Source organism: Sander vitreus, chromosome 2 (genome assembly GCF_031162955.1).
Source record: "Sander vitreus isolate 19-12246 chromosome 2, sanVit1, whole genome shotgun sequence".
Taxonomy (NCBI): domain Eukaryota; kingdom Metazoa; phylum Chordata; class Actinopteri; order Perciformes; family Percidae; genus Sander; species Sander vitreus.
In genome coordinates, this window is record NC_135856.1 from 29,165,994 (window position 1) to 29,191,494 (window position 25,501).

At 42.6% G+C, this 25,501-nt stretch overlaps 1 protein-coding gene across 2 annotated transcripts in view; it reads right to left on the minus strand.

Annotated features, from left to right (window-relative positions):
* Positions 1-25,501, minus strand: part of sh3pxd2aa (SH3 and PX domains 2Aa) — a 153,660-nt gene that overhangs the window by 68,285 nt on the left and 59,874 nt on the right. For both annotated transcript variants that reach the window (XM_078264831.1, XM_078264823.1), the window contains exon 6: positions 1,348-1,373. In XM_078264831.1, coding sequence (XP_078120957.1) covers positions 1,348-1,373 — 26 coding nt within the window. The remainder of the gene's footprint in view (positions 1-1,347; positions 1,374-25,501) is intronic.

A 25,501-nucleotide genomic window follows, 5' to 3' on the forward strand; every position in this document is an offset into this window, starting at 1 on the left:
CAAGCTGGCTTATCTGCAGAAGCAATCAGCTTCCAAGAAATCAAATCACTTTGAGGAATGTGGATGTAATTGAATTGGTAGTGAGCTCCCTCTGGGACTATGGCAAACCCATTCCTTGATTGAGGGTCACACAGTTCCTCTGCTTTTAGTCCAAAAATAAACTCACAATCAATTTCAAGAGTTGTTTACTTGAAGAAAGTCGCATCACTCAATACGTCTTATTCAATGAGGTAAAAAACCAAGGGGACACAAAATATGAACTACTTTTTAGAATGCTAGCCCTACTCAATACCAATAGCTATCTCAAGATTTTTCTATTCCTAAAAACAGCCTTTAAGCTTCTTAAATATCAAGACATGGTAGTCCTTGTAGCAAGAAAATCATATTCTCCATCAACCACAAGCTATTTCCTGCATTTTCTCTTCAATAATTCATAAGAGGTATGACTGATTTCCTTAGTCTACCTAGCCACAGGGTTCCATAATGCATATATTAGTGACTCACATGTACCAGTACTTTTGTTAAGCAGCTACACTGTAGCTAATACCCTCTAAGAGCCATACGTTTGCTAAAGTAGCTAATGAATGGATGAATAGTCTTATAGTTTGGTTATATATATAGTTAGAGCTTGTTTGCCTGTGCCACTGAATTCATACGTTGGATACAGTGGAACAAGAACAGGAATATGTTCATAGTTGGATGTCTTTACTCTATATTCTACTGAATTGCATGTGTGGCATCCAATGGAAGTATTAGCGCTTTTGTTTACCTCGTTAGTCCCAGGAGATTAGACCCCACAGATCACGGTAAAACCAAAGCCCCTTACACATAAGCACACACCTTCAAAATTAAAATCATTCTCTCTTACTGAATTATTAGGAATACTAAACATTCGTCATACAAAAAGCTTCACCAAAAACTTAAGCTAAAGACTCAGAGGCAAACAATCTTTTACACTGCCAAATTAGAGAATAATGTTTTCTCTTACAGTAACAAAACACATATTAATGACTCTATTTGGACATCCCAAAGAACTAACAGGCAATCTTGAAACCCCACCCTGGACTGTGAGGCAAATCTACAACCAGAAGGAGAGGGCTTGACAGCTTTTTGAACCCACCCCAAAACAGAGTCGACAGCAAGTCAGCGTCCTGCAGCGGGACAAGTAAACAAACCACACACTGACATCACATGGATAACAGACAAGTCGCAGAGAGAGTTTAAGAGTCATACGCCATGCAGCACAACATCCCCCCTTGGATCTGAAGGAGCGGCTCTATTAAGAGCAACAAGTTGAAAGAGAAATAGGCTTTTGGGAAGGATAGTGAAGGAAAACAGGTGACTTACCCGACTTGCGCTTGGAGCCATAGTCCCTGAGGGAGAAACAACACAACAGGGACATAGTTAGTGACAGTAGACGCTGCTCTGTCAACAAAAAAGCATGCAGTCAGCACATATGGATTGTGACACTCCTAAACGGCAAAAACTGCCAAAACACATGCATGCAATCGGCTTTAGCACACTAACAAATGCATGTGCTTGAGGGAGAGAGAGGTGGAGAGTGAAGGATGGAGAGAGAGAGGGAGGAATGACTTTGGCCAGCTGCCCGTACTCCCCGCAACAGACACAAATTAGTCATGTGACTCCAAAGCAGCACCACCATCCTCTTCCTATACTTCAATTCCTCCCTCCCTCCCCTCCTCGCCCTGTCAGAGAGGAAGACGACGACCTCTCCCCGCATTTGGAAGGAGGATCAGTTTAAGATGCCTTGCTTAATGGATTCTTATGGGATTATGCCGCAAGGCTAAGCTATAGGCTAGGTGGGTGGGAGAGGGGTGACACAGAGCTGTGTGGGAGGTTCGCTGTGCTGAGCCTGTCTGCATTTGTCAATAGTGACTTTCGGACTCGTGGCAATTAAGTTAAAAAAGATAGTGAAGGAGGGATCAGGTGAAGATAGACTGTGCTTTTTATAGCAACGCAGACCTGATGATCTGATATCGCCACTCCCCATTCTCCCTCTCTCCTCTTTCTGCTTTTTTTCTGCTCAAAAGCAATGTCCCAAGACCAAATCACAACCATAATCTAACCTCAAATGTAGCCACGTCATCTTGCTGCAGTACAGTTGGAAATCAGACACAGGCAGAACAATAAAATATGAGCACGGTGTTAAAGTGAAGAGCTAAATCCCACTAGAACATCCTCTCCCATACCCTTTGTCGTAATAATACCATATAGGCAGTAATATCAACCCCCAGACAGCAACTGAGAATATGTAGACCAGAAGGTGAAGTGGTTTGTGGATGACTAATAGCAACATGACTCTCATTTCAAGAGGAGTACCAGATTGCAGCGGGTTGGCTGTCGGTAAATCTCAGGATAACAGAGGGATGTGTGTGTGAGGTAAGTAGGTGTATAGGATAGGGTAGTGGTTCTCTAAGTGGGGTCTGGGGACCCTGAGGGGTCCTTGAAGGGGTTCCAGGGGGTCCCCAACAAAAAAGGGGAATCATTTATTTTCACTATAATTTCATTCATAAGCAACACAATGACAGATTGTATGACTCTTTAGCTCATGGGTTTCATTCACTTTCTGTAATAAAACATCTAAAAGCAAAAATTCTATCAGGTAGGGGACCCTGGGACGAAGCCTTACCAGATGGGGGTCCGTGATCTAATTTGTGTCAGTTTAGGGGTCCTTGATGTGAAAAAGTTTGAGAACCACTGGGATAGGGTATTTGTGTGGATAGAATGTAAAAATAATGGATGGAGCTTTGGGGTCTGAAAAGTGAAGTGCCTTAAATCTGCATTCTATCTCATTTCCAGCAGGGGGCGACTCCACTGGTTGCTAAAAGAAGTTTGTTTCTATAGAAGTCTATGAGAAAATGACCCTACTTCCTCCTTGATTTATTACCTCAGTGAACATTTTCATAATGAGTTTATGGCCTCAATTGGTACTTTTAAGGCTTCTTCAATACAGCAAAATGTTCGTTTTGTAAATTATGGTCCCATTTCTTTAAAATTGACAATAAACCAGGGGATGCTTTAGGGGTGTGGCTTTACACACAAACCTGTCAATCAGGACAGAGGCTTAGCAATGCTAATCATGGCACTGTGGACATTAAAATAGCTGTGAACTTGTTTTTGGGGGTTGTCAGTGTTTTTGTCTTCAACTTTGACCCTCTCACAGTGTGTTTTCACTTCATCAAAGTTAAATGGCACATTTTGGTTGCCTAAACATGTCTTGTTCAGCGTTCTGTCAACCAAGCTAGCTAGCTACCGCTAGCTGGTTACTTAAGGGAAGGTTTGCCCATTTTCTGTACTGCCGTCATGCAGATGAATGGCAGGAGTACCCTGAAGTCCGTGTATACCTGCCAGTAAATCTCCACTGGATGACTCGCTTCAGAAGTTGAAAATCGTCAACTTTCTCTCTTTAGCGTTTACTTCAGTGCAACACAAACAACACGGGCAGGCGTCATCCTCCCCAGCTCCACCGTCCATTCAAAAATCGGAAAACGTCCGGTTTAAAAAAAAAAAGAAGAAAACAAAAGATGGTTACGACTATATTGTCAAACTCAAAGCTTCAAAAAGGCATTCCACAAACCAATGGGTGACATCACTGATGTTACGTCCACTATGTTTACAGTCTGTGGTGTGGCTGCAAAGTCAGTGAACGTGTGCCCACCACCAGGCGGTGTGTGTAATCGATCATGGATGTTCCCCTAAGATTCAGGATCAACTACCCAGCTGTAAGAGCAACGTTGACTGGGGCTGTTGACCTCTCTAGCCCTTGTGAAACAGCCCATTTCATTAACGAGGGAGCTCTCATCTTGTCAGGTATGATGCAGAGCAAATAGCCAAGATTATACTGCAGTGCCAGGAGAGCAGACACTGTTCGGGGCAGCGTAGTCAGCAGTCAAGGTAATGCCCTGTCACTTCATGATATTAATAAAAACCTCCTCTTGGCTCTCGCTGCGACCGCATTCAAGCTAATAGAGACACAGGCAAGTACTCTTTCGGTGCACATGAGTACACAAGTGCTCTACAAGAAGACAGTGTAAGGCCAGACAGACAAGACAGCACACATGCATGAGCAAAAGCCATGTCCCATTTCAGACACAGCTCGGGATTCTTGAGTGTCACTATGTGCTGGTCCTAGCTCGCTTTTTCCTCTATCACTTCATCCATTCCCCTGTGATTTGATGTATCTGTCTCTTTGTGATTGGCCACAGCAGATGAATAAAGCCTTTATACCGACATCTCCACTGATCACTGTGTGCTAGCAACCAGAATACCCTTCATTGTCACCAAAGTGGGACCGAGAGAGAGCGGGACTTAACCCTTCGCCTCATCCCATCCATCTCAAACCATGTTAGAAACACGCCCTCTAATACATGGGGATTGGATAATGTTCAAGTCAATGGCCAATGACTTTCAATCAGTGTCTGGATATGTCTCAGTGGAAAGTATGTTGTGGACAGACTGAGCCTCAGAGTTGGCAAGATATTTGCCAGGATGTTTGGCCTTTTTGCTCAAGGCTTGCCGCAGTGGCATTAAAGATGTTGATATCCTCTGTTCGGGCACAAGGGAATGATTTACATTTCCAATGAATGTTAACTGTTAACTGTTTTTCTGGCTCAATCAAACGCATTGTCAAGAAATTAGTAAGCAGAGGTCTAAAATTAGCTACTACTTTCAATTTCATTCCAAAGTAAGTCTTACTTTCATGTCACGAAACAAATACTTATTTTAGAAATTGGAACATTCCTCAGCCATTGAAACTTGCCTTAACAGGAAAACTTCTATTTATGTCCTTTTTTCCTGGTCATTCATTTCACTTTCCAACATAAAATACTAATGGGCACATGTTCTGGTCCTCCCTTGTAGGACTCAACATGGAAGCAGGGATTCAGGTCAATGGCAACAGGCTTTATAGCAACTAGCACACTTAGCAGCTAGTACTACGTGCCGGACGTCAGGCTTTACCTTTCTCCTTCCGCTCTCTGTGTGTTGCCATTCTCAAAATCCCTTCGCTACGGGAAACAACATTCAAGCTAGCAAGCTACACGCCAAAAATGTTGAAGTTTGGATCGTGCAAAAAGGTAGGCCTGCTTGGTTCTTTCGGGGAATGGTTGTAAAGATTTACAAAGAATATGTTTACGGCATTTACTCTCTAACTGGGACGTTTTGGCACCGATTGGTGGGATTGCTGTAGTAAGTAGAAGTACACACGGCGTACTGGTAAGAGCAAATGAGGTTTAACCATATATCCAGCTAATTTAAATAGCTCACATTACTGTATTGTGTCAACAGTTAACTTCATTTAATATTGTAGGTGGTGGGTTTTTGTTTTTTTTTGCAGCGTGCAAATGTTCCACCAAAACAAGTTCCTTCCCGAGACTATTTTGCAGAGTCACCATCTCTGCGTCCAGAGCTTAGCGCCGCCCAAGATGATTTTGATTGGTTTAAAGAAATGCAAACAACCCAGAGCGTTATTTCCTCCTATCTTAGAATGTATCTGTGGTGTAGCCAGATGTTATTCCACAGCGCTGTGGAGATAGGCCTGACAATGCAACACTTATATGGATGGACGAACAGTGATGACATTTTTTTTGACATTTTATTAATTTGTCACTGTATTTACTATTTATTTTAGTTTTTCAGCAGTACAGAAATGGCTAGGGCTTGGCACCGAATGTTGATACTTTTATGGCACTGAAAAAAATACCCGGATCCTATGAGTATCGAAAAATTATTTATCTTTCAGTACCAAATTTCGGTTCGATTCCACACACGCAGAGGTGCGGACGGAGTAAACTACGTCGGCTCTGCAGTTTTGTTGAAGTCACAGTGAGTCATGGCAATGCCGATAAAGTGGCTTCAAGTGTGGTTACAGTTTTTCAAAACTTATGCAGACAGAGTTTGCTGCGATATGATATTAATGGAGAGCCGAAAGCGGTCGCGGTGCTGTTGACGTTACACTTCCTCTGAGACAAGCAGGCACAGCAGTGGTTTCTATGCCCTGATGACTGACTGACAGGCTGAGGTTGTAAGGCAAGGCAACTTTATTTCTACAGCACCTTTCAGCAACAAGGCAATTCAATTACATTCCATTGCACTTAGTTCAATGTTGACAACAGGGCAGTCACCAAGTTTATTGTTAAAGGTTTGTGTCATTATGCAGTTTGCACTAAAAAGTCTTTGTTCTTTACACTCCTTTGCATTTTAGTTACTTCAATATTAGCCTGTACACAATGCCATTTGTTTATTTATTTATTATTTATAATATGTTCATGTTGTGGCAAAAAGGTTTCTCTTTTTTTGTTAATTTTTAAAGTTTGGATTGATACCAAACCTGAGTATCTGACTGGCGCACCCCTATCCAAAAGCACAACCAGTTTTATTAATGTTACTCTGAGTGAGCAGTGTTACCAGAATGTTTTTTTATTTATTAATTTTTAATAAATATTTAATTAAGGTGGAAAATAAAAGTTTTGTGTTTAATGTATTTTTGTTGATGTTGAAATGGATTTTAAAACATATGTTATCGAAAAAAGAATCGTTAAGGAACCAGCATCGAAACTGAGGTATCGAAATTGGCACTGGATCGAAAGATTTTGAACGATGCCTGGCAGCCCTAGAAATGCCACACATCTGGTATGACTAAAGAAAAAACCCGTACAAGTGACCCACTGTTTGAAAGAATTTGCCCCTCCATCAGCCAAACTGCAAAGGTAGTTTTTATATGCATGCCGGATGCCTGCTGGGTTAATTGAACAAGCTAACGGTAAATTATCTATGCAGAGTGACAATACAATAGGTGTAAGTGTGGGACCTGGAAATGGCTGGTTGTAACTTATCAAGGAGCATTAAATGTACTTGGCTATAGCAAACTCTCAGGGAGCCTGTTAAGCTATTCATGCTCTGCATGGTTTGAAAGGCAAATACAACCTCAAGCTTTATAAACAAATCCCAATCAAGAGAAAGGCAGGGGCGTAAGCAGTCTCTGGTCTAACTGTAGATGTCTCCACAAGTCACTCAGCCTTCGAGGGAACGCCTAAACTGAAGCTGTGCTGTATTTGAATATCTGGGGTTAATTGTTCTTGATGAATGATCAGATACAGTCACAGAAGACACAGCTGTTGAAGCCCTTTGCTAATCCTAACACAAAGTGGCTGCAGGATTGGATCAATAGCATGTGATTTAACTGTTGTCATGGAAAGCAGGTCAAAGTAAAGGGTTCGCTTGTATCACGTGTGGGTGGTTGTTAGCATTAAAGCATTCACAAAGGGCTTTAGAACAACATGCCTGCATGGCATCCAAGTATTAGCCCAGTAAAACAGCTCGGGAGGCAAACACTAGTCAACACACAGCCACATGAGCAATGCTAGCAACTAGCTAACTGCAGTATCAGCTAATGAGCAACAACATTAGGCTAGTTTTGAGCAAGAAGAGACAGGTTTACTTCTGTAAAAAAAAGTCAAAACAAAGATGTTTAGCTTGTTAGCTAAGCAACAAACATTTAACACTACATCAGGACATGCCAGTGGGAGTGCAGCTGGCTATTTTTGCCTTTATATTTAGAAGTAGGGTTTTGCAGGCATCTGCAAAGCATTAGGACACAAAGGAGGGGCAGGGGAGGGCAAAACGTAGAGAGAGGGTGGGCGGATGAGGAGGGAGAGCAGAAACACAGAGTCCAGACTCTACCCAGTGACCCGAGTCCCTGAGGCTGAAATCATACTCTTCCCTCGAGGGCTGAGCAACCAGTTCCGGCTGTCAGCTCTTTTCCTACGTCTCTTCAAGGTATCGAGAGGAGGAAGCGAGGGGTGAAAGGCGACGTGAAGAATACATACTGCAGTGGTGGAGAAAAGGGTGTTTTATGTGGCTAGGTGGAATCTCAAGGCCGTTTTTTTTCTGCAGCCAATAGAGAAGTAGAAGAGGCGTTACCTAGATTTTTATGAAGAATTTCACTAGGGCTGCACGATATGAGAAAAACATGCGATATGCAAACATTGTTGAATATCGCGATAGGGATATTACTTGCGATAAATAAACAGATATTAAAGTGTACTCATTTCTGCTGCTTTCAGTATTCTGCTAAAATACAACAAATTGCTTGTTGAATAAAATAAAAATGACAAAAAAATAATTTCCAACATTATTTTATTAAACATTGAATGGAACATAAAAGGCCCCAATGAAAAAGAATGACAGCTACATTTCAAAGTGCAGTTTTCTACTGGTATTTTCTTTCGCGATATGTTGCAGCCTTTCGCGATGTGTCGCAGCCTATTGTGTGCAAGTTGATATTGCGATGACGATAAAAAAGGATATATTGTGCAGCTACATTTCACAGTCTTGCTGCTAAGATATGCTCACATCAATCCAATCCAAATCAATCATCAGATTAACTACTATGTCCCCCAGAATCTGCAGTGAGGCGACAAACATTCATACACCTGTTTTTCTTTGTATTTGTTGTGACAGATTATAACATGCACAGATGTTGATGTTGTGACTATGCACAAACATCTGCAATTAAAATGGCATCTACAGTACGTTAGAGTGTGTGTGTGTGTGTGTGTGTGTGTGTATAAATCTTCAGTAAATGAAGGTATGTATATCGTGAACAAAAACATCAACAGTTGCAAACATTCAACACACACACAAGTCACACTTTTCATCACATACTGACATTTGGTCACAGTGTATACACTGGCTAGGGCTCCATGAAGCAGGAGCTACCCATGCACGTCCTATCAGTTCCAGCGCTCGGGGCTCTCGACATTGATAGTCAAGCCAAAACAGATGTGAGTGAGTATGGTGAGGCAGGACATGTGGTGTAAGGGTCAGGCGGGACTACAGACGTGTTAGTCACGGTATTTGTACTGTTTGCTCATGAATGAGCATGTATACAGCAAACTTAGGAATCTGTGTTTTTCAGTATTATGTTGGCTTTTATAAGTAGGATTGGGCATCGAGAACTGGTTCCAACTTAGAACGGTTTCAAAAATTATGATTCCAATGGAATCGTTTTTTTTAATTTTTTTTATTGGAATCATTTGCAAATGTTAACGCGCAAGTTTTGGTTTCCGTAGCGCCCACCAGGAGCTTCCAGGAGCTTGTTGTGTTGCAGCCATGGAGCACAGTAAGCGGCTCTCTAAAGTCTGGCTTTCTTTTACGTTGAAAAAGCCCGGTAAAACTGTAAATTACTATTGAATCAAATAAAAATGTTCCTATTATCTGTAAAATAAGCATGTGACCCGTTTCAACTCCACTCCTCAAAGAATCGGAATCAAAAGGAAGAATCGGAATTGGAATTAGAATTGTTTAAATCAAAACGATGCCCGACCCTGCTTTTAAAGGGCTTTTCACAGGGGGAGCGACAGTTCTCCTGCGTAGTCGCGTGGATCCGTGGGGTCTAATACGCTCCTCATGTGAAGGTAAAAAGCTCCGAGATGAAACACCAGGCGATCAATGTGTGGTAACCATGGAGATTCTGTGCACTACGGTATCCCTGCCGTACAACTGAATTGAGATTAATTGACTGTGGTATCATATATCCCTAGTCACAGGCTGATTTATAACAAATAGTGGCAATCCTAGTCTTTCCTAACAACAGACTGTTATTGTTAATAGCTAAAGTTAGCTAAATTAGCATAGTCATAATTACGGGCGTTGCCCGATAAATCCAGTCTTGTGCCGATGCTCTTACAAGCAGAAGCCCCCCGCTGTCTATGTCCCAATCAGTCTCTTGTTCATTGATTTGCACACAATTCTATCAGGCTCCTCTCCTGTGGAACCAGCTCCCGGTCTGGGTTCGGGAGGCAGTCACCATCACCACCTTTAAGAGTAAACTTAACCCTCTCCTCTTCGATAAAGCTTATAGTTAGGGAGTGAGGAGTTGCAGCGCTCGCCTAGACCGGCGAGGGAAGGTGTGTAGCCACAGTCATGACGCACCGCCTCCCTATCTCGGCTTCTCTTCATAGAAAGCTTACTATATTTAGGGTATGAGGAGTTGCAGCGTTCGCCTAGACCGGCGGGGATGGGTGTGTAGCCACAGTCATGGCGCACCCCCACCCTATCTCTGCTTCTCCCCATAGAAAGCTTACATATACTTAGGGAGTAATGAGTCGCAGCGTTAGCCTAGACCGGCGGGGGAAGGTGTGTAGCCACAATCACGGAACACAGCCTCCCTATCTCCCCTTCTCTGCAGCTCTTAGTTATGCGGTTATAGTTTTAGACTACCGGGGTACCTCCTTGGACACACTGAGCTTCTCTCTCCTCTCTCTTTCCATCTGTGTGTATTCGTGTCACAGAAATGCTTGTTACTAACATAGCTCCGGGGAGCTTATTCCCCAGGAGTCCTTATGTTCTTTTTCCGCCCAGCATCATCATCTTGGATCATGATGGCACCTACATCATGGTGGCAGCTGTCGCCGTGGTCCTGCCTTACGCCCTGCTGTGCCCTATTACACCCTGCTACGCACTGCAATGCCCGGCTTCGACTTTCTATGTCCGGCCAACGCCCTGCCACGCCCTGTTACGCCCTGCTGTGCTCTACGACACCATGAACTATTATAACTATTACAATATCTTTATTGTGACTATTATTGCCATTGTTCATCATACCCCCAACCGGCACCGTCAGACACCACCTACCAAGAGCCTGGGTCTGTCCGAGGTTTCTTCCTAAAAGGGAGTTTTTCCTTGCCACTGTCGCACTTACGCATTCATGCATGCTCTTGGGGGAATCACTGGAATTGTTGGGTCCTTGTAAATTATAGAGTGTGGTCTAGACCGACTCTATCTGTAAAGTGTCCTGAGATAATTCCTGTTATGATTTGACACTATAAATAAAATTGAATTGAAAATTGAATTGAATTCAACTCTTGCAGCCGGAAGGCACGAACACGCCTCTAATTGAAAATGAATTACTTAACAGTCCTTCCAGAAAAATGCAGAGTTTTTTTTCTGATTGTTGCGGGCAAAAATCCTTGATTATGTGGCACGTTTTCTTAAAAAATGCGATGGAATATGCGGGATATTTATGCAATTTTATTCGATGAAATTGCGGGAACTTGCAAAAACTGCGGTTTCATCGTGGCTTCATCGCGGGGTTTGCAGCTTTTCGATGATGTTCACGTCGTGTAATTACGTCACTTCATAACGTTCCCATGGCAACAGGGGGAAATGGCTGCTCTTGTGTGAAGTAAACGCAACATTTTCCAACTTTCTGCTACGATATATGTGACTTTTTTGCAACAAAAATGCGGGGATTATGAAATCATGCAAGGCCCGCATATTTTGCGCGGCATTTTATGCGGCGAAAGTGCGGCGTATTTGAAAAAATGCGGCCCCCGCATAAATATGCGGACTTTGGCTGATTATGCATTGAATTATGCGATCGCATAATCACGTTTTTCTGGAGCGACTGACTTAATAGACAATCGATTCCCGTGTGAAAAGGCCTTAAGGGTGATGAAATGAGGTAGTCGCTTAAAGAAAATCTCTAGCTTTGATTCAATACTAGCTACCATAGCTCAGTTTCTATCCTGAGATAGAGAAATAATGCTTGAACTTACCATTTGTTTTTACCCATACTGACTCAACCCTGCTTGCATTCTAAAACTGCGTCAATTTACTTAAAAAGTCAATTTTGCATAGAATTGTTGTTGCGAAAAGAAACCATCTTGAAAAAAAGAATCCTGAATATTTAACAGCACAACATTATGATAAAAAGAATGCCCCCCCCCCCCCCCTTGGGCCTTGTGTTGCACTTCTTTGCCAGTCTAAAGGTTTTATTGCGATTAGATTTGTTTGTGGACAATTATAAACTTACTACTATCTAATATAAACTTTTTAGTAGCTTAAAAAGAAAAATAATTGTAAAACTGGTCCGTGAAAGCAATGGATTTACTCATTAAGCATATGAGTGGGTTGGCAGATAAAGGGCTAATCAATGTGTTTACAAGTATTAGCATAATGGCTGCGAGTTAATGACTCTCAATGGCTCCCTGCTAAACTAGCCTGCAAAACCAGTAAATAAACACTTCCCGAGATTAACGTCTTGGCCTCTCTCTCTCTTTCTGCCTCTGTATCTCTCCACCACCTCCTACTTGAACTCCACACCCCAGTTCATCCCTCAGCGTCGCCAAATCCGGACCTCAGGCCCAACCCTCCCATCTCCTCTAAGCCCCTCAAGAGTCCCAAATTACCCTCAGCCATCCCCTGTATTTTAGCACTCATGGCCATGACAAGGCTAAAGCTCACTGCGGGCATTAGCACTCCAGATGGGGGGTTAAAGGAATCAATTGACCTCAACGCTCTCCTGTACATACGGAGACACATGCAGGTTGCTGCTATACAAAAGAACTGCTGAGGATGTTTTAGGCAAATAAGTACACGTAAGTTTCCTTCCTATGTGAGGAGCACCAAGGCCCTGATATACTCGGCAGGAAAGTGCACAGTTTAATTACTACACTGGGTGTCTTCATAGGCAGACCTGTTCACACATGTGCAGTGGCTGTGTACTATCCATGCCTACAGTCGGACATGTGCGGTCATACATATTGGTTCTGTGTGTGGACCAGTGGTGGAAGAAGTATTCAGATCCTTTACGGGTGCCTGGGTAGCTCACCAGGGAGAGCAGTCGCCCATATATGGAGGTGTACTCCTTGACGCAGCAGCCCCGGGTTCGACTCTGACCTGCGGGCGGCCCTTCGCTGCATGTCATTCCCCCTCTCTCTCCTCCTTCATGTATTCAGCTGTCCTATACAAATAAAGGCCTAAACTGCCAAAAAAAAGAATCTTAAAAAAGAAAAAAAACTAAGATCCTTTAAGTAACAGTACTAATACCACATTGTAAAAATACTCTGTTAGAGGAAAAAGTCCTGCATTGAATATGTTACTTAAGTAAAAGTATGTAAGTATCATCGGGAAAATGTACTTAAAGTATTAAAGGTAAAAGTTCTAAATGCAGAAAAATCCTCCCATTTTAGAACCTGGAAACGAAATGGCTTGAATGTAACGGACGTTCATTAATATCAAAAAGTTATGCACTAAAGCTGTAATTTGTAAAGTAACTAGTAACTAAAGATGTCAGATTAATGTAGTGGAGTAAAAAGTACAATATTTCTTTCTGAAATGTAGCAGAGTAGTAGAGAAGTAGAAGGTGGCATGAAAAGAAAAGACTCAAGTAAAGCACCTCAAATGTGTACCTAATTACAGTACTTCTGTAAATGTACTTAGTTACATTCCACCACTGGTGTGGTCAATCTGCACAGACCCTCGCACACATGGGCAGGTGACGACACAGACGTCTCATGGACCCTTGGGGCTAAGTGGATGCTTTAGTATAATTTGAGTTTCACTTACTACATTCAATCCATTTATCCTACCTCTCTCCACTACATCCATTATCCTAACCAAATGATTGTGTTTACTGTATTTATATTCTTATTTAAAGACCAAATTAGCATGGTGTGCAGTAAAAACAACATATACAATGTAATGCAACAGTGCCATACAGCAACAATGAAATATAACCTTTGAACAAACGTAAGATATTCTTCAAGAAGACACCGGGTTTACATATTACTTTTACATTACAATATTAATCTAAACAAAGATGGACGCTTTAAACAGCACTTTGGCAAGTCCTTTTTGCTTTTTACTTTGCTTACATTCCTAAATACAAACAGAACCTGGCACCCATCCCTCAGACCATTGACATCACAAGAGCCGCGTTTCCATCAAATACGGTATAGTACCATAAGAACCGTAGGTAACCCGTACGGACATGTACCTAAACACTAGATCTGTTTTCATTTCCACCGCAGACGGTAAGCTTAAACGTAGGTGGGTTGTTACCGGATGGTAAGAGCCGTGGACAGCCATGCGCTGAGTAGTCTAGCTTTGCCCGACCATCCACACGCTGCGGAGCGGAGGAAGGTCTAGTTAGTCCACACAGCATTTCGGGATGGGAGAAAAACGTGCTATGGTTTATTGGCATTTCTTTAAACCAATCACAATGGTCACAGAGCGGCTGTAAAATAGTCGTGCGAGAGAAAACTCAGATTGGACAGATAGTCTAGCTAGCTGTCTCAATTTACCCTGCAGAGATCTGAGGAGCAGTTAACCATAGTCCTCAGAAATCCACCGAAGTTTAGAATTCCAACACAAAGAAAGCGGAAGGAAATGGACATCGGCGGAAATACATGCATCCAGCGGAATTTACTGCTCTCACTGTATTTCCTCTTCACCCATAATGCAGAGGAACGTCTGCACCAATCGCGGACTGCAGTGTTTCTAGCACCACCCTTAAGTATCGTATTAGGGTGCTAGGTACCTCAACAGAGGGGTAACGGAAAAACAGGATGGAATGGAGCGGTTCTATTGGTACCATCTACAACTTATAGTCAGTGGAAACGCAAAAATAACCATAATAATCCAGACTGCTTGGTGGAAACGAGGCTAAGGTGATAACTGTAAAGTTACACATAGGGTTTATGTCATTTCTCTTTTCATTGAATAAATTAAGGTTAAAGTGGGATTATGTAACTTTTGCTGAACAGTGGCTGAACGTGAATTACTGTATAGCAAATTGGACTCAATAATAAGTTTGCTAACAATAGCTAACATAAGCTTCTAGTCATACCAGACTGACCCCTGGGTGTAGCTAACAGAGTAACGGCCAAATTGCACCCGGCGCGTCCAAACTGCAAAAACACAAGATATTAATGTTATACGACACCATAGATCCTTTTTTATAAGGACAACGCCAGAAAAGAGAAGGCATGGAAATTAATTGCATGGGTGCTTATAGTGGAAGGTATATACTAGCTTAATAAACATGTGATTGTTCTGTAGAGAGAATTTCAGTAACAGTCGGGCAGCATGACGCTCCGCTTCTGAGGCGTTCCCGGTGTGGTATGGCGCGTGGCGGAGGACGGAACACAAACACGGCGCAGCCGGAACACGTCACTTCCGCGTCTGGTGGAATTTTGGGATGAGTGTGCGTTTTAGTGGTTTATAAATTCAACTTTAAATTTGTAAGAGGAAGAAATATATTTCTTCTTTCAAAACAACTTACATAGTCACCTTTTAAATAAAATGTTCCTGTCAATATCAGTGACAGAGCTGGACACACTTATGCCCCAATACTCCTCCCTCACTCAGGAACACAAACACATTATCACCAACTTATTCCTAATTAGACCCAAAAACATCAAATCTGTCTTCATCCTGTCACCAGGGACAACCCTGCTACTTAGGCAATCCCTTGTCAAGAGCCCAAAACCTGACCAATCACATGAGTTCATGACTTATCCCAGTAATAATCTGATAATCTTGCAGCATCTCTCTCTTGGAGGCTCAAGCCAAGGTCGATCCCGATTGTTATTCATGGGGAGGGTTGTGAGGAGGCATGATGAATGATGATAACACCAGCCGTGTCTCACACTACGGTAGCCTATGGGGGCAGTGGCCGATATTTTCATCATGGCTGAAATGCGGTATGCGCATATTAATTGAGGAATTTGTCACCGTTATGGTCTGCAGAGGACAGAAAAGGCCATTTAGGCTGATAGTTATATGATTGCTATACCACGGCCCTGACAGATTAAACAAATCACAGCCCACGTCCCATGTAAATTGACTCGATAAAAATGCAAGATGCTGGGGAACAAAACGCTAAGTGAGAGAAGAAAAAAAATCATGTCTCACAAAAGAAAGGAAAAAGGGGAGTCTAGCTTTGGAGAGAAATTCCATCCAGTGGAAATAGATCTCACACAGGAAGAGTGGGGGCAATATGAACACAAATACATAAAGAACAACAGAAAAAGACCCAGAGAAATGCTTGAGAAGCTGGTCAGACAGTGGATACATATATAGAGGAAGGGAAGCACTGGGGAGGTTTGTGAGTGGACAACGGATAAGACCAGTGGCTGAACTGGACACAGCAGCTGAAGGCGCACATAAACTCCAAGCACGCCACCATGTGGAGAGTTACCCAAGAGTGGAATAAGAGATGCTGTAGCTTGATCGAAGGCTGTGTTTCTTATTTTATTGTCCGTAGTTTGATGCAAATGCATTGCATAGACCTGTAACAATTATTACATAATTGTCTTATCGCAATTCTTTTAACCTAATCGCCAATTCTTTGTTTAACCGCAATTAATTGCTAACATTAGCTAAGGTCCTAAGGGGAATGACTGTTGATGGTAATTGTCACTTTTATGATCATTTAATATAGGCTGTGTACTTGTGTTATTACATTATCTGGGTCACATGACAGTAATATAACCAAAAGATGTATCCTGGGATTCATTTTAAACTTGAATTTGTTTGCAAAAAAATACATAAATGAATATTTTAAAATTTGACTGAAAGAGGCAATTATATTGTGATTTGCAATAATTTGAGACAATTAATTGTACAGTAAAATTTGGAATTGTTACAGCTCTAGCATTGCAATACATAGAGCAGTGCTTCCCAACATGTTATGCTTGTGATCCTTTAAAAGGACAGATTCACATTTTATGTACAGAAAAATACTATCTGTACATAATCTATCTATAATTCTATCTAGCACATCTACAACGTGAGACAGGTGCGTCAGAGGGGGACAAGCAGGTCAAAAGTTGTGGTACTAAATCTGCAATGGATATATGCTCCTTGTGGGGGCCTACAGGTTGGGAACCACTGACCTAGAGGGTATGGCACCAAAAAGAACCTGCTCTGTAGACTTCCACTGGGAAGTTCCCATGAGTATGAAAGCACCTGAAATGTCTACAACTGTGCAAAGTACATTGTGTGCACACAATGTACTTGCTTTGATAAAAAAAAAAAAAATGATAACGTCTGTCCTCTGTAGTTTTTCTTCTGCAGGATATTTTTAAAAGCAAACCAAAAGACCAGAGATCCAGCTGAAGGTCCATACAAAATGCATTAAACATCAAGGGCGCTCGGCTCCAACAGAAGCAACTGATTGCACAAGAGTGACATCAGATTGGAGTCTGGCTTCCCACTGAGCTGCAGTACTTTGCTCCTCAGACAGGAGTCAGTATCCCTCAAACGCAGGCAGAGGGGGAGAGGAAACAGTGGCTGATGGTGGGATGTGCTCAAGGTCTGTGTGCATTCTAAGCTTTGATTTATGGGATTGATTCCTGTGCTACACTGCGGGGCACGTGGCTCCTTTTTTCTAATCAGATCATTGTCAGAAAATTCAATCTTACAGGGGAGGAGGAGAGGTGCTGGCTATTGTCGAGCATGACTCATTTGATGAGATTTTATGGAGACAGTATAAGAAATAGGATGTCACAGTTTGATCCTGTCAAAAAAAAAGAAAAAGAAAAGGCAAGGCATAAAAACAGCCTTGCACTCCGCTGTTTCCGACCTCCTCATCTCCGTAGGGATCCCCAATCCGCTTCATCTCCTTTCTCCTTTTCCAGGAAGTGATGAAGTAGACACATTTCATCACCCTGGTAGCTACAGCTGTCCTGGCCCCGCTCTATTCATCACACTCATGTACAGTCCGGCCCTCCCAAAGCTATTAGTGTAGCAAGCCGAACCCCACCTTGACAACACCCTGTGAGTAAGTGTGCGAGAAAGAGAGCACAAGTGAGTCAGACGCCGCATCGGGTGGGTGGGTGAATGAGTGCATCCATGTAAGATGATGGCGAGAGACAAAATAGAGCAGCAGAGACTGTAGAACACAGATAGATGGGAGGTGCACAGAAATAACCTGACAACAACAAAGCGGCTGCACACAACAAGCAAGAGCAATTTAGTCCTGGAATAAAACGCTATTCTCCCGCCGCTGTATCTCTTTGGTTATGGACACAAACATTTTGAAATATAATTGCATGAAGTGTACACTACAACCGCTCCGTTTCACACGGATCGATAAATGCTCACACATGAGAGCACATACATGTACACAAAACCACTCCTCAACACTCTGACACACTTAAAGGGTTTAACCCTATCTACGGCGGTGCTACTGTGCACTGCTCCCGCTGTGCTGTGTGGCCTCAAGTGAGTGCCATTGATCCCAATAGTGAGGGGAATGGAGCAGCTTATCCATTAAGGCTGAGTGAGTCTGTCTCCTGGATCCTGCTCGCTGCAGACGGAGTGGAACGGACAAATGACTGGGAGGAGAAAGACACAGGTGGGAGACTGGGAGGGGAGGAGGAGAGAGGGAAATGATGCTGTATGACTTCTGGACAGTGGCGAGGAGAGGATGAGTACTAGTTTGGAAGATAAAGGAAATAAGTGAGGAAAGAAGGAGGAGTTTAAAGGGTGATTATAGGTGTCTACAGTGTCCATAGATCATAGGTACAAAGGGAGAAAGTTCTAAAGTTCCACAACTTCAAAAGCAGGGCTGTGCAATTAATCAAAATTTTAGTAGTGATTAAGATTTCGGCTCCTAACAATTTTGACGACGATCACAAAAACAATGTAATCGAGAAAAAAAGATTATTTTGCACTTTACGTGCAAGTGAACTCTTATTTTGGGTAACACTTTATTTGAAGGGGTGTGCGTAAGACTGACCTGACACCGTCATTATTATGACATGACACCTGTCATGAACATGAAGGAGTCACTTTATATGACTGTTGTCATTCGGTAAATTATAACACTTTTAATGCAAAATTGGCATTGTCCGAGATGTCTTTGTCATGACAACTTGACATTACCGAAGACAACAATCTCTCCGTTATGACAACTTGACATTAAACAAGACAGTACAATTTATCGATGTCTTTGTAATGACAACTTCAGAATCAGAATCAGAAAGGGTTTTATTGCCAAGTACGTTTTTTAACACATACAAGGAATTTGTTTTGGTGTTGTTGGTGCACGTCACACATTCTCTAGATGGAATATTAAACAATATAAGTATAGGTATAAACAATATAAGTATAAGTATATGTACACAGTATGTATTAAATTAAAAATAAAGATAGAAATACAAAAATAAATAAAGAGCAAAGAGCATTACAGCAGAGAGAGAACAGTGGCATGAAGAGCCAGGGGTAGATTGTCGGGGTGGTTTCCGGGCCTTGTTAATAAGGCTAGTGGCGGAGGGGAAAAAGCTGTTCATGTGACGTGAGGTTTTGGTCCTGATGGACGTCAGCCTCCTGCCAGAGGTGAGTGGTTCAAAGAGTTTGTGTCCGGGGTGGGAGGGGTCGGCCACAATCTTTCCAGCACGCTTCAGAGTCCTGGTGGCGTATAGTTCCTGGAGCGGCGGCAGATTGCAGCCAATCACCTTCTCTGCAGACCGAATGACACGCTGCAGTCTGCCCTTGTCCTTGGCTGTGGCAGCAGCGTACCAGATGGTGATGGAGGATGTGAGAATGGACTCAATGATGGCTGTGTAGAAGTGCACCATCATTGTCTTTGGCAGGTTGAATTTCTTCAGCTGCCGCAGGAAGTACATCCTCTGTTGTGCTTTCTTGACTTCACTTGAGGTCTTGGGAGATGGTAGTTCCCAGGAAGTGGAAAGACTCCACAGTGTCAATTGTGGAACCACAGAGGGTGGGGCTGGGTTCTTCCTGAAGTCCACAACCATCTCCACTGTCTTTAGAGCGTTGAGCTTTAGATTGTTTTGATTGCACCATGTCACCAGGTGGTCAGCCTCCCACCTGTAGGCGGACTCATCTCCATCAGAGATGAGTCCGATGAGGGAGTTGTCGTCCGCAAACTTCAGAAGCTTGACAGACTGGTGACTGGAGGTGCCGCTGTTGGTGTACAGGGAGAAGAGCAGAGGAGAAAGAACGCAGCCCTGGGGTGATCCGGTGCTGATGGTCTGTGAGTCGGAGACGTGTTTCCCCAGCTTCACATGCTGCTTCCTGTCAGACAGGAAGTCAGTGATCCACCTGCAGGTGGAGTCAGGCACGCCTAGCTGGGAGAGCTTCTCCTGAAGCAGAGCCGGGATGATGGAATTGAAGGCAGAGCTGAAGTCCAAAAACAGGATCCTGGCGTAGGTTCCTGCAGAGTCCAGGTGCCGGAGGATGTAGTGGAGGGCCAGGTTGACTGCATCGTCTACAGACCTATTTGAGGTGAGAAAGCACAAGGCGCTCAAAGGACTGACCACAGAGGTCAGGGCGACGGGTCTGAAGTCATTAAGTCCTGTGGTCCTTGGCTTCTTGGGGTCAGGGATCATGGTTGAGGTCTTGAAACAGGCTGGCACATGGCATGTCTCCAGTGAGGTGTTAAAAATGTCTGTGAACACTGGAGACAGCTGATCAGTGCATGGCTTCAAGCTTGATGGGGAGACAGCATCCGGTCCAGCAGTTTTCCTGGGGTTCCGTCTCCTAAAGAGTCTGTTGACGTCCCTCTCGTGGATGGAGAGAGTCATCACTGAGGTGGGTGGGGGGGTGGAGGTGGAGGGGGGGACCTTTAAGGAGGGCATTGGTGGGGGGGCCCAGGACCCTGTTGAGGTGGGGGAGGTGGAGGTGATGCACAGTGGCTGTAGCTGTAGGGAGGTGTCGTGGGGGATGGTGTCAGGACTCTCCTTTTGTCTTTCAAATCGACAGTAGAACTCGTTCAGGTCGTTGGCTAGTCGGTCATTGAAGGAGTGGGGGGTTTTAGGCTTATAGGTGGTGATCTGCCTAAGTCCTTTCCAGACAGTCGCAGAGTCGTTAGCTGAGAACTGGCGTTGGAGCTTCTCAGAGTACCGTCGTTTAGCCTCCTTCACTGCCTTGCTAAACTTGACTCTTTAAATCCCCACTCTTTTGTCCCCACTCCTGAACGCGTCTTCCTCAGCCGGCCTTAACCTTCTGAGTTTGGCTGTGAACCAGGGTTTGTCATTGTTGTAACTCACCCTGGTGCTTGATGGAACACAGCAGTCCTCACAGAAGCTGTGTACTCATCCAGACTGTTGGTTGCAGTCCTGAACACATCCCAGTTAGTAGAATCCAAACACGACTGGAGATCCTCCACAGCCTCACTGGTCCACTTCCTTAATGTCCTCACTACAGGTTTGCAGAGCTTTAGTTTCTACCTGTAGGTGAGGATCAGGTGAACCATGACGTGGTCAGAGTGTCCAAGTGCAGCATGGGGGACGGCGTGATAAGCATCCCTGACTGTGGTGTAACAGTGATCCAGAATGTTCTCCTCTCTGGTCGGGCATTTAATATGCTGTCTATATTTAGGGAGATCGTGAGTGAGGTTCCCTTTATTAAAGTCACCAAGGACAATGAGATGGTGAGCGGTGAGATGTAAACACCGACCAGAATGAATGAAGCAAACTCACGGGTCTAGGTTATGTTAACTTGACATTAACCTAGACAACATAACCTGTCATAAATATGTCATGACAGGCTAAATTATCAAACTTTAAGAAACTATTTAGCTTTATGTGTTAACATTACATTGAACCGTCATTAAGAGGTTGGTTTTTACATTGGCTGTCATGAGAGCATTATAATTGTGTCATGAATATTTTTCCTTGACCTCAAGTGAAGTGAAACAATTTGAACCTGTCATGAAGATTGATTTTATCATCAAATGTGTCATGAATAATATCCATAACTTCAAGTGGAACCATTTGGACTTGTCATTAAGATTAGTTATAAGTTATAAGACCAGTTTGAAGACAGTGAATGCAGTACTCAGGTGATTTAATGAATTTTGAACAGATAACTTTAGCTTTAGGCTAACTTTTCTTGTTGCTAAAACTAGCTTACAGCAGCTTACTAAAGTAACCGCTAGCTGTAGTTAGCTGCCATTAGCTAGTGAATTCAGTTAGCTGTACAGCTGTTAAATTAGTTGACTCAGCCCAGGGCTGCTAAGAGCCAAACCCGGAAAGAAAACCCTCTCGGTAGTGTATTCTTAGTCGTAAAACTGCGCTGTGTCTCAAATCGCGCACTTCTGTACTTACACTAGCTAGTTTGAGTACATAGTGCATTCACAACATGACAGGTTGTATTGTCTTGTTTAATGTCAAGTTGTCATAACACAGAGATTGTTGTCTTCATTAATGTCAAGTTGTCATGACAAAGACATCTCAGACATTGCTAACTTTGCATTAAAAGTGTCATAATTTACCGAATAACACTCAAAATGACTCCATCATGTTCATGACAGGTGTCATAATAATAATAATAATAATAATAATAAGGACGGTGTCATGTCAGTCTTATGCACACCCCTTCAAATAAAGTGAATGAAAAAAAAATTGAAACCGGAAAAGTATTAAGTGAAATTTCGCTGTTTAAGGTGTTTTCACACAGATTTTTTAGATATAATAGATGAGCTGACAGGACACACACACAAACAAACCATGATGGATTAATATTTTTCTTCAGCATCCTTCTCATGGTTTCAAATCACTTTTCTTTCTCCACAGCACTTAGGACACACATGTGTACTTGCACACAGACATTAATAAACCACACACTAGTAACACACACTCCAATTACTGCTTTAAATCAATGGCCAATCTCACTCAACACACTCCCCTATGATTCATTTTATTTTAGCAGATGGGTTATGGGTAGGAAATGGAAGGAACCCATCAAATTTAGCCCCGGGACAAGTCAGGCCCCTGGATCATGACGTCTTACTAACCATTAACTGAGCAGTCTTTTTCTTTTTTTAAACAGAGAGCAGGCAGTTCCCCCCACTGAGTATTTTCTTATTTCAGTAAAACAGAGTGAAGGCCTGCAGGGATACAGAGATGCCAGAAGAGGTTCTGGCTCCATTTGATCCAAAGCTGACTGGAGTACAGCACTTCCTCAGGCTGAGGTTACCAGCAGTGAGCGAGAAACTCCCATCAGAGAAGTATGTATGTAGGAGGTACCCACCCACTGCCTAAGTCTGTGATTTAGGATACTGTGGTCTACCGTGTCAAAAACTGCACTGAGATCCAATAGTACTACACCACAGTATTCTCCCGCATCACCATACATCATGATATAATTTAAGACTCTAAGAAGAGTTGTTTTTGTTGAGTGCAACTGATTTACTACGTACAACTGAGTTTTCATATTCCGTTACTTCATTACAAATTGCAGGAAATACAATCACGTCACTCAAAAGTCCATTAATTTCTCATGGAGTTTAATAATCAGAAAAGGTACAGAGTCAACAAGATAAGAATACTTCACCACCACAGCTGGACCTGTTACACTTTTATGCAGTTTTCCAGCGTTTTCAGGAACTGTGGTTTAAAGTGGATGAGAGTTTGATGTCATCCAATTGCTTCCTAATAAGCACTTGCTAGCAAATTATGTTGACTCATCAAAACTATGCCCCATTACGCAGGGTTAGAGGTAAAGCAGGCACAGAGATAAATACATACTTTAAGTGTTCTGAATATTCAGAGATTATTAGCACCTTCTGTGCTGCAGCATGGCATATATTTAAAAAGTAAACAAGCAGCTAGAATGTCTGCAGTATGGAAAGGACAGCAGAGCATTAACCTTTTGCAATCTCTGAAACGTGTCTAGAGGTCATGGTAACAGATGTTTTTCATACGAGTAATATGGTAAGACATTTTAAAGCGCTTTTTAAGCAAATACATATAGTATACATCATACCCCTGTTTAGCGCCAGCGTGTGATTGTCTATTTTTGGAACATCTTGTCCCGATTTCTAAGACTGTTTCTCTTGATAAATAGGTTGTTGTTTTTTTTAACTGACGGTATCAGTGGTCAAGTCCTCAAACTATGTGTTGACCAAATAGTGCCAGTGTTCACAATAATATTCAACCTGTCCACTATCATTCCTGTGCCCAAGAAAACAGGACCAGCCTGGCTGAATGACTGCAGCCCAGTGGCACTCACCTCTGTGTGTGTTGAACAACTCAAGGATTACATCTGCTCCTCACTACCCAGCAGAGTGGACTCATTACCGTTTGCTTAGTGTCCCAACCGGTCAATGGAAGACCCCATAAAACACATTCTCCACACCACCCTTTCTTACGTGGAAAAGAAAGGAACCTATGTGAGATTGCTGTTCATTGACTACAGTTCAGCGTTAACACATATGATTCCCTCCAGGCTCGTCACAAAGCTCAAAGACCTGGGATTCAACACCTCACAATCATACACATTTACTACATCACTGGAATTGTCTTATATAACTGAATGTGACAAATAAAATTGATTGACTTCCTATTTAGGCACAGCTTAATTGTTCGATGGTCTTTGGTCTATGTTAGTTGTCTAATGTTGCTGGGAAAACTCAATCAATGTGCTGATTGACAGAGCTGTTAATATTTTGCATTCAACGTAACATGACCCAACTTTGTAGCAGTATTTCAAATTGCAAGTATCTGATAGTGCTCCTCTGACCTGTGGAGTTCCTCAAGGGTCAATCTTGGACCTCTTTTTCCTCTCTACATACTTTCTTTAGGGCACATTATTATTTTTCATTCGTCATTTTGTCATTTTGGCTGTGTCTGTTATCATAATCATGGCCCCTGTAGGCCATATGGTGAACTTCTTTGATGGAATACTTACATTCCGTTTCTCGATAGTGAACTTCTATGATATGTAACTTGTTTAATTCCAGTGAATGACAATTAAATATCTGTGTGTCACAGATGGGGGTCAACAGATTACGTGTGATATGTACACAAATATATGGCTTCATCTCCCACAATTCCTGACACAAGATCAATGCGTTTTTTTTTTTTAAATGTACAGTACCAAAACCCACTGGTACATAGAGGACAAAGAAAGAGAGTGGGAGAAAGAGGCGAGAGAATGATGCTCATGGAGAGAAAGAAAGAAAAGTATAGGAATAGACGAAGGACACAAGTCAATGAGGAAACGAAAGCTGTTGATCAAAGAATGATTGCGTCGGCGTTTGTAACCTTGAGGTGTCGCGTCAATTAAAATGAAAGAATTTATGAGGCCAGATTAGATAGAACGAATTAGAGTAGGGAGGACCAGAGGAAGAGATACAGTACCCCATTACGCTGTGCTGAAAAACATTGTCAGGCAGACGTCGCTACACAATGCGAGGTTCGCTTCTTTCCTCTCATCCAAGAGAGAAAGGTGAGGACAAAACTCTAAAACTACAAATTGACAGCAGATGAAAATAGGAGGAAATACTGAGAAAAGTAATTAAAATACAGAAAAAGACATAGCCTGGGTCTAACAAGAGTACTTGCAGCGCCTCGGGTGCAATTGTCTCGGTGCATTCACAGGAACACATTACAAATCAATAGTGCGATACTGGCATTTGAGGTTTGGAGAGGAGAGTGTGTTCTCTAATTAAAAACTACCCAAAGGGGCTATCTCCTGCTATGAAACAAGTCATTCTCCTCCTCCCACTCTAACATCCATCAAATCCTCTCTCTCTGTACCCCACACCCCCCTTCTGCCTGGCCTTGAATGAGGTTTTAACAAACTCAGAGAGAAAGAGCTGATTTGGGAATAGACTGGAAAATGGGAACAGACAGAGAGGTAATGAGCTTAGCCACTGTACAATCATGCTGTATTTTTGGGGCAATGCGTGAAACAATAACATGCAAAAGATGCTGAAACT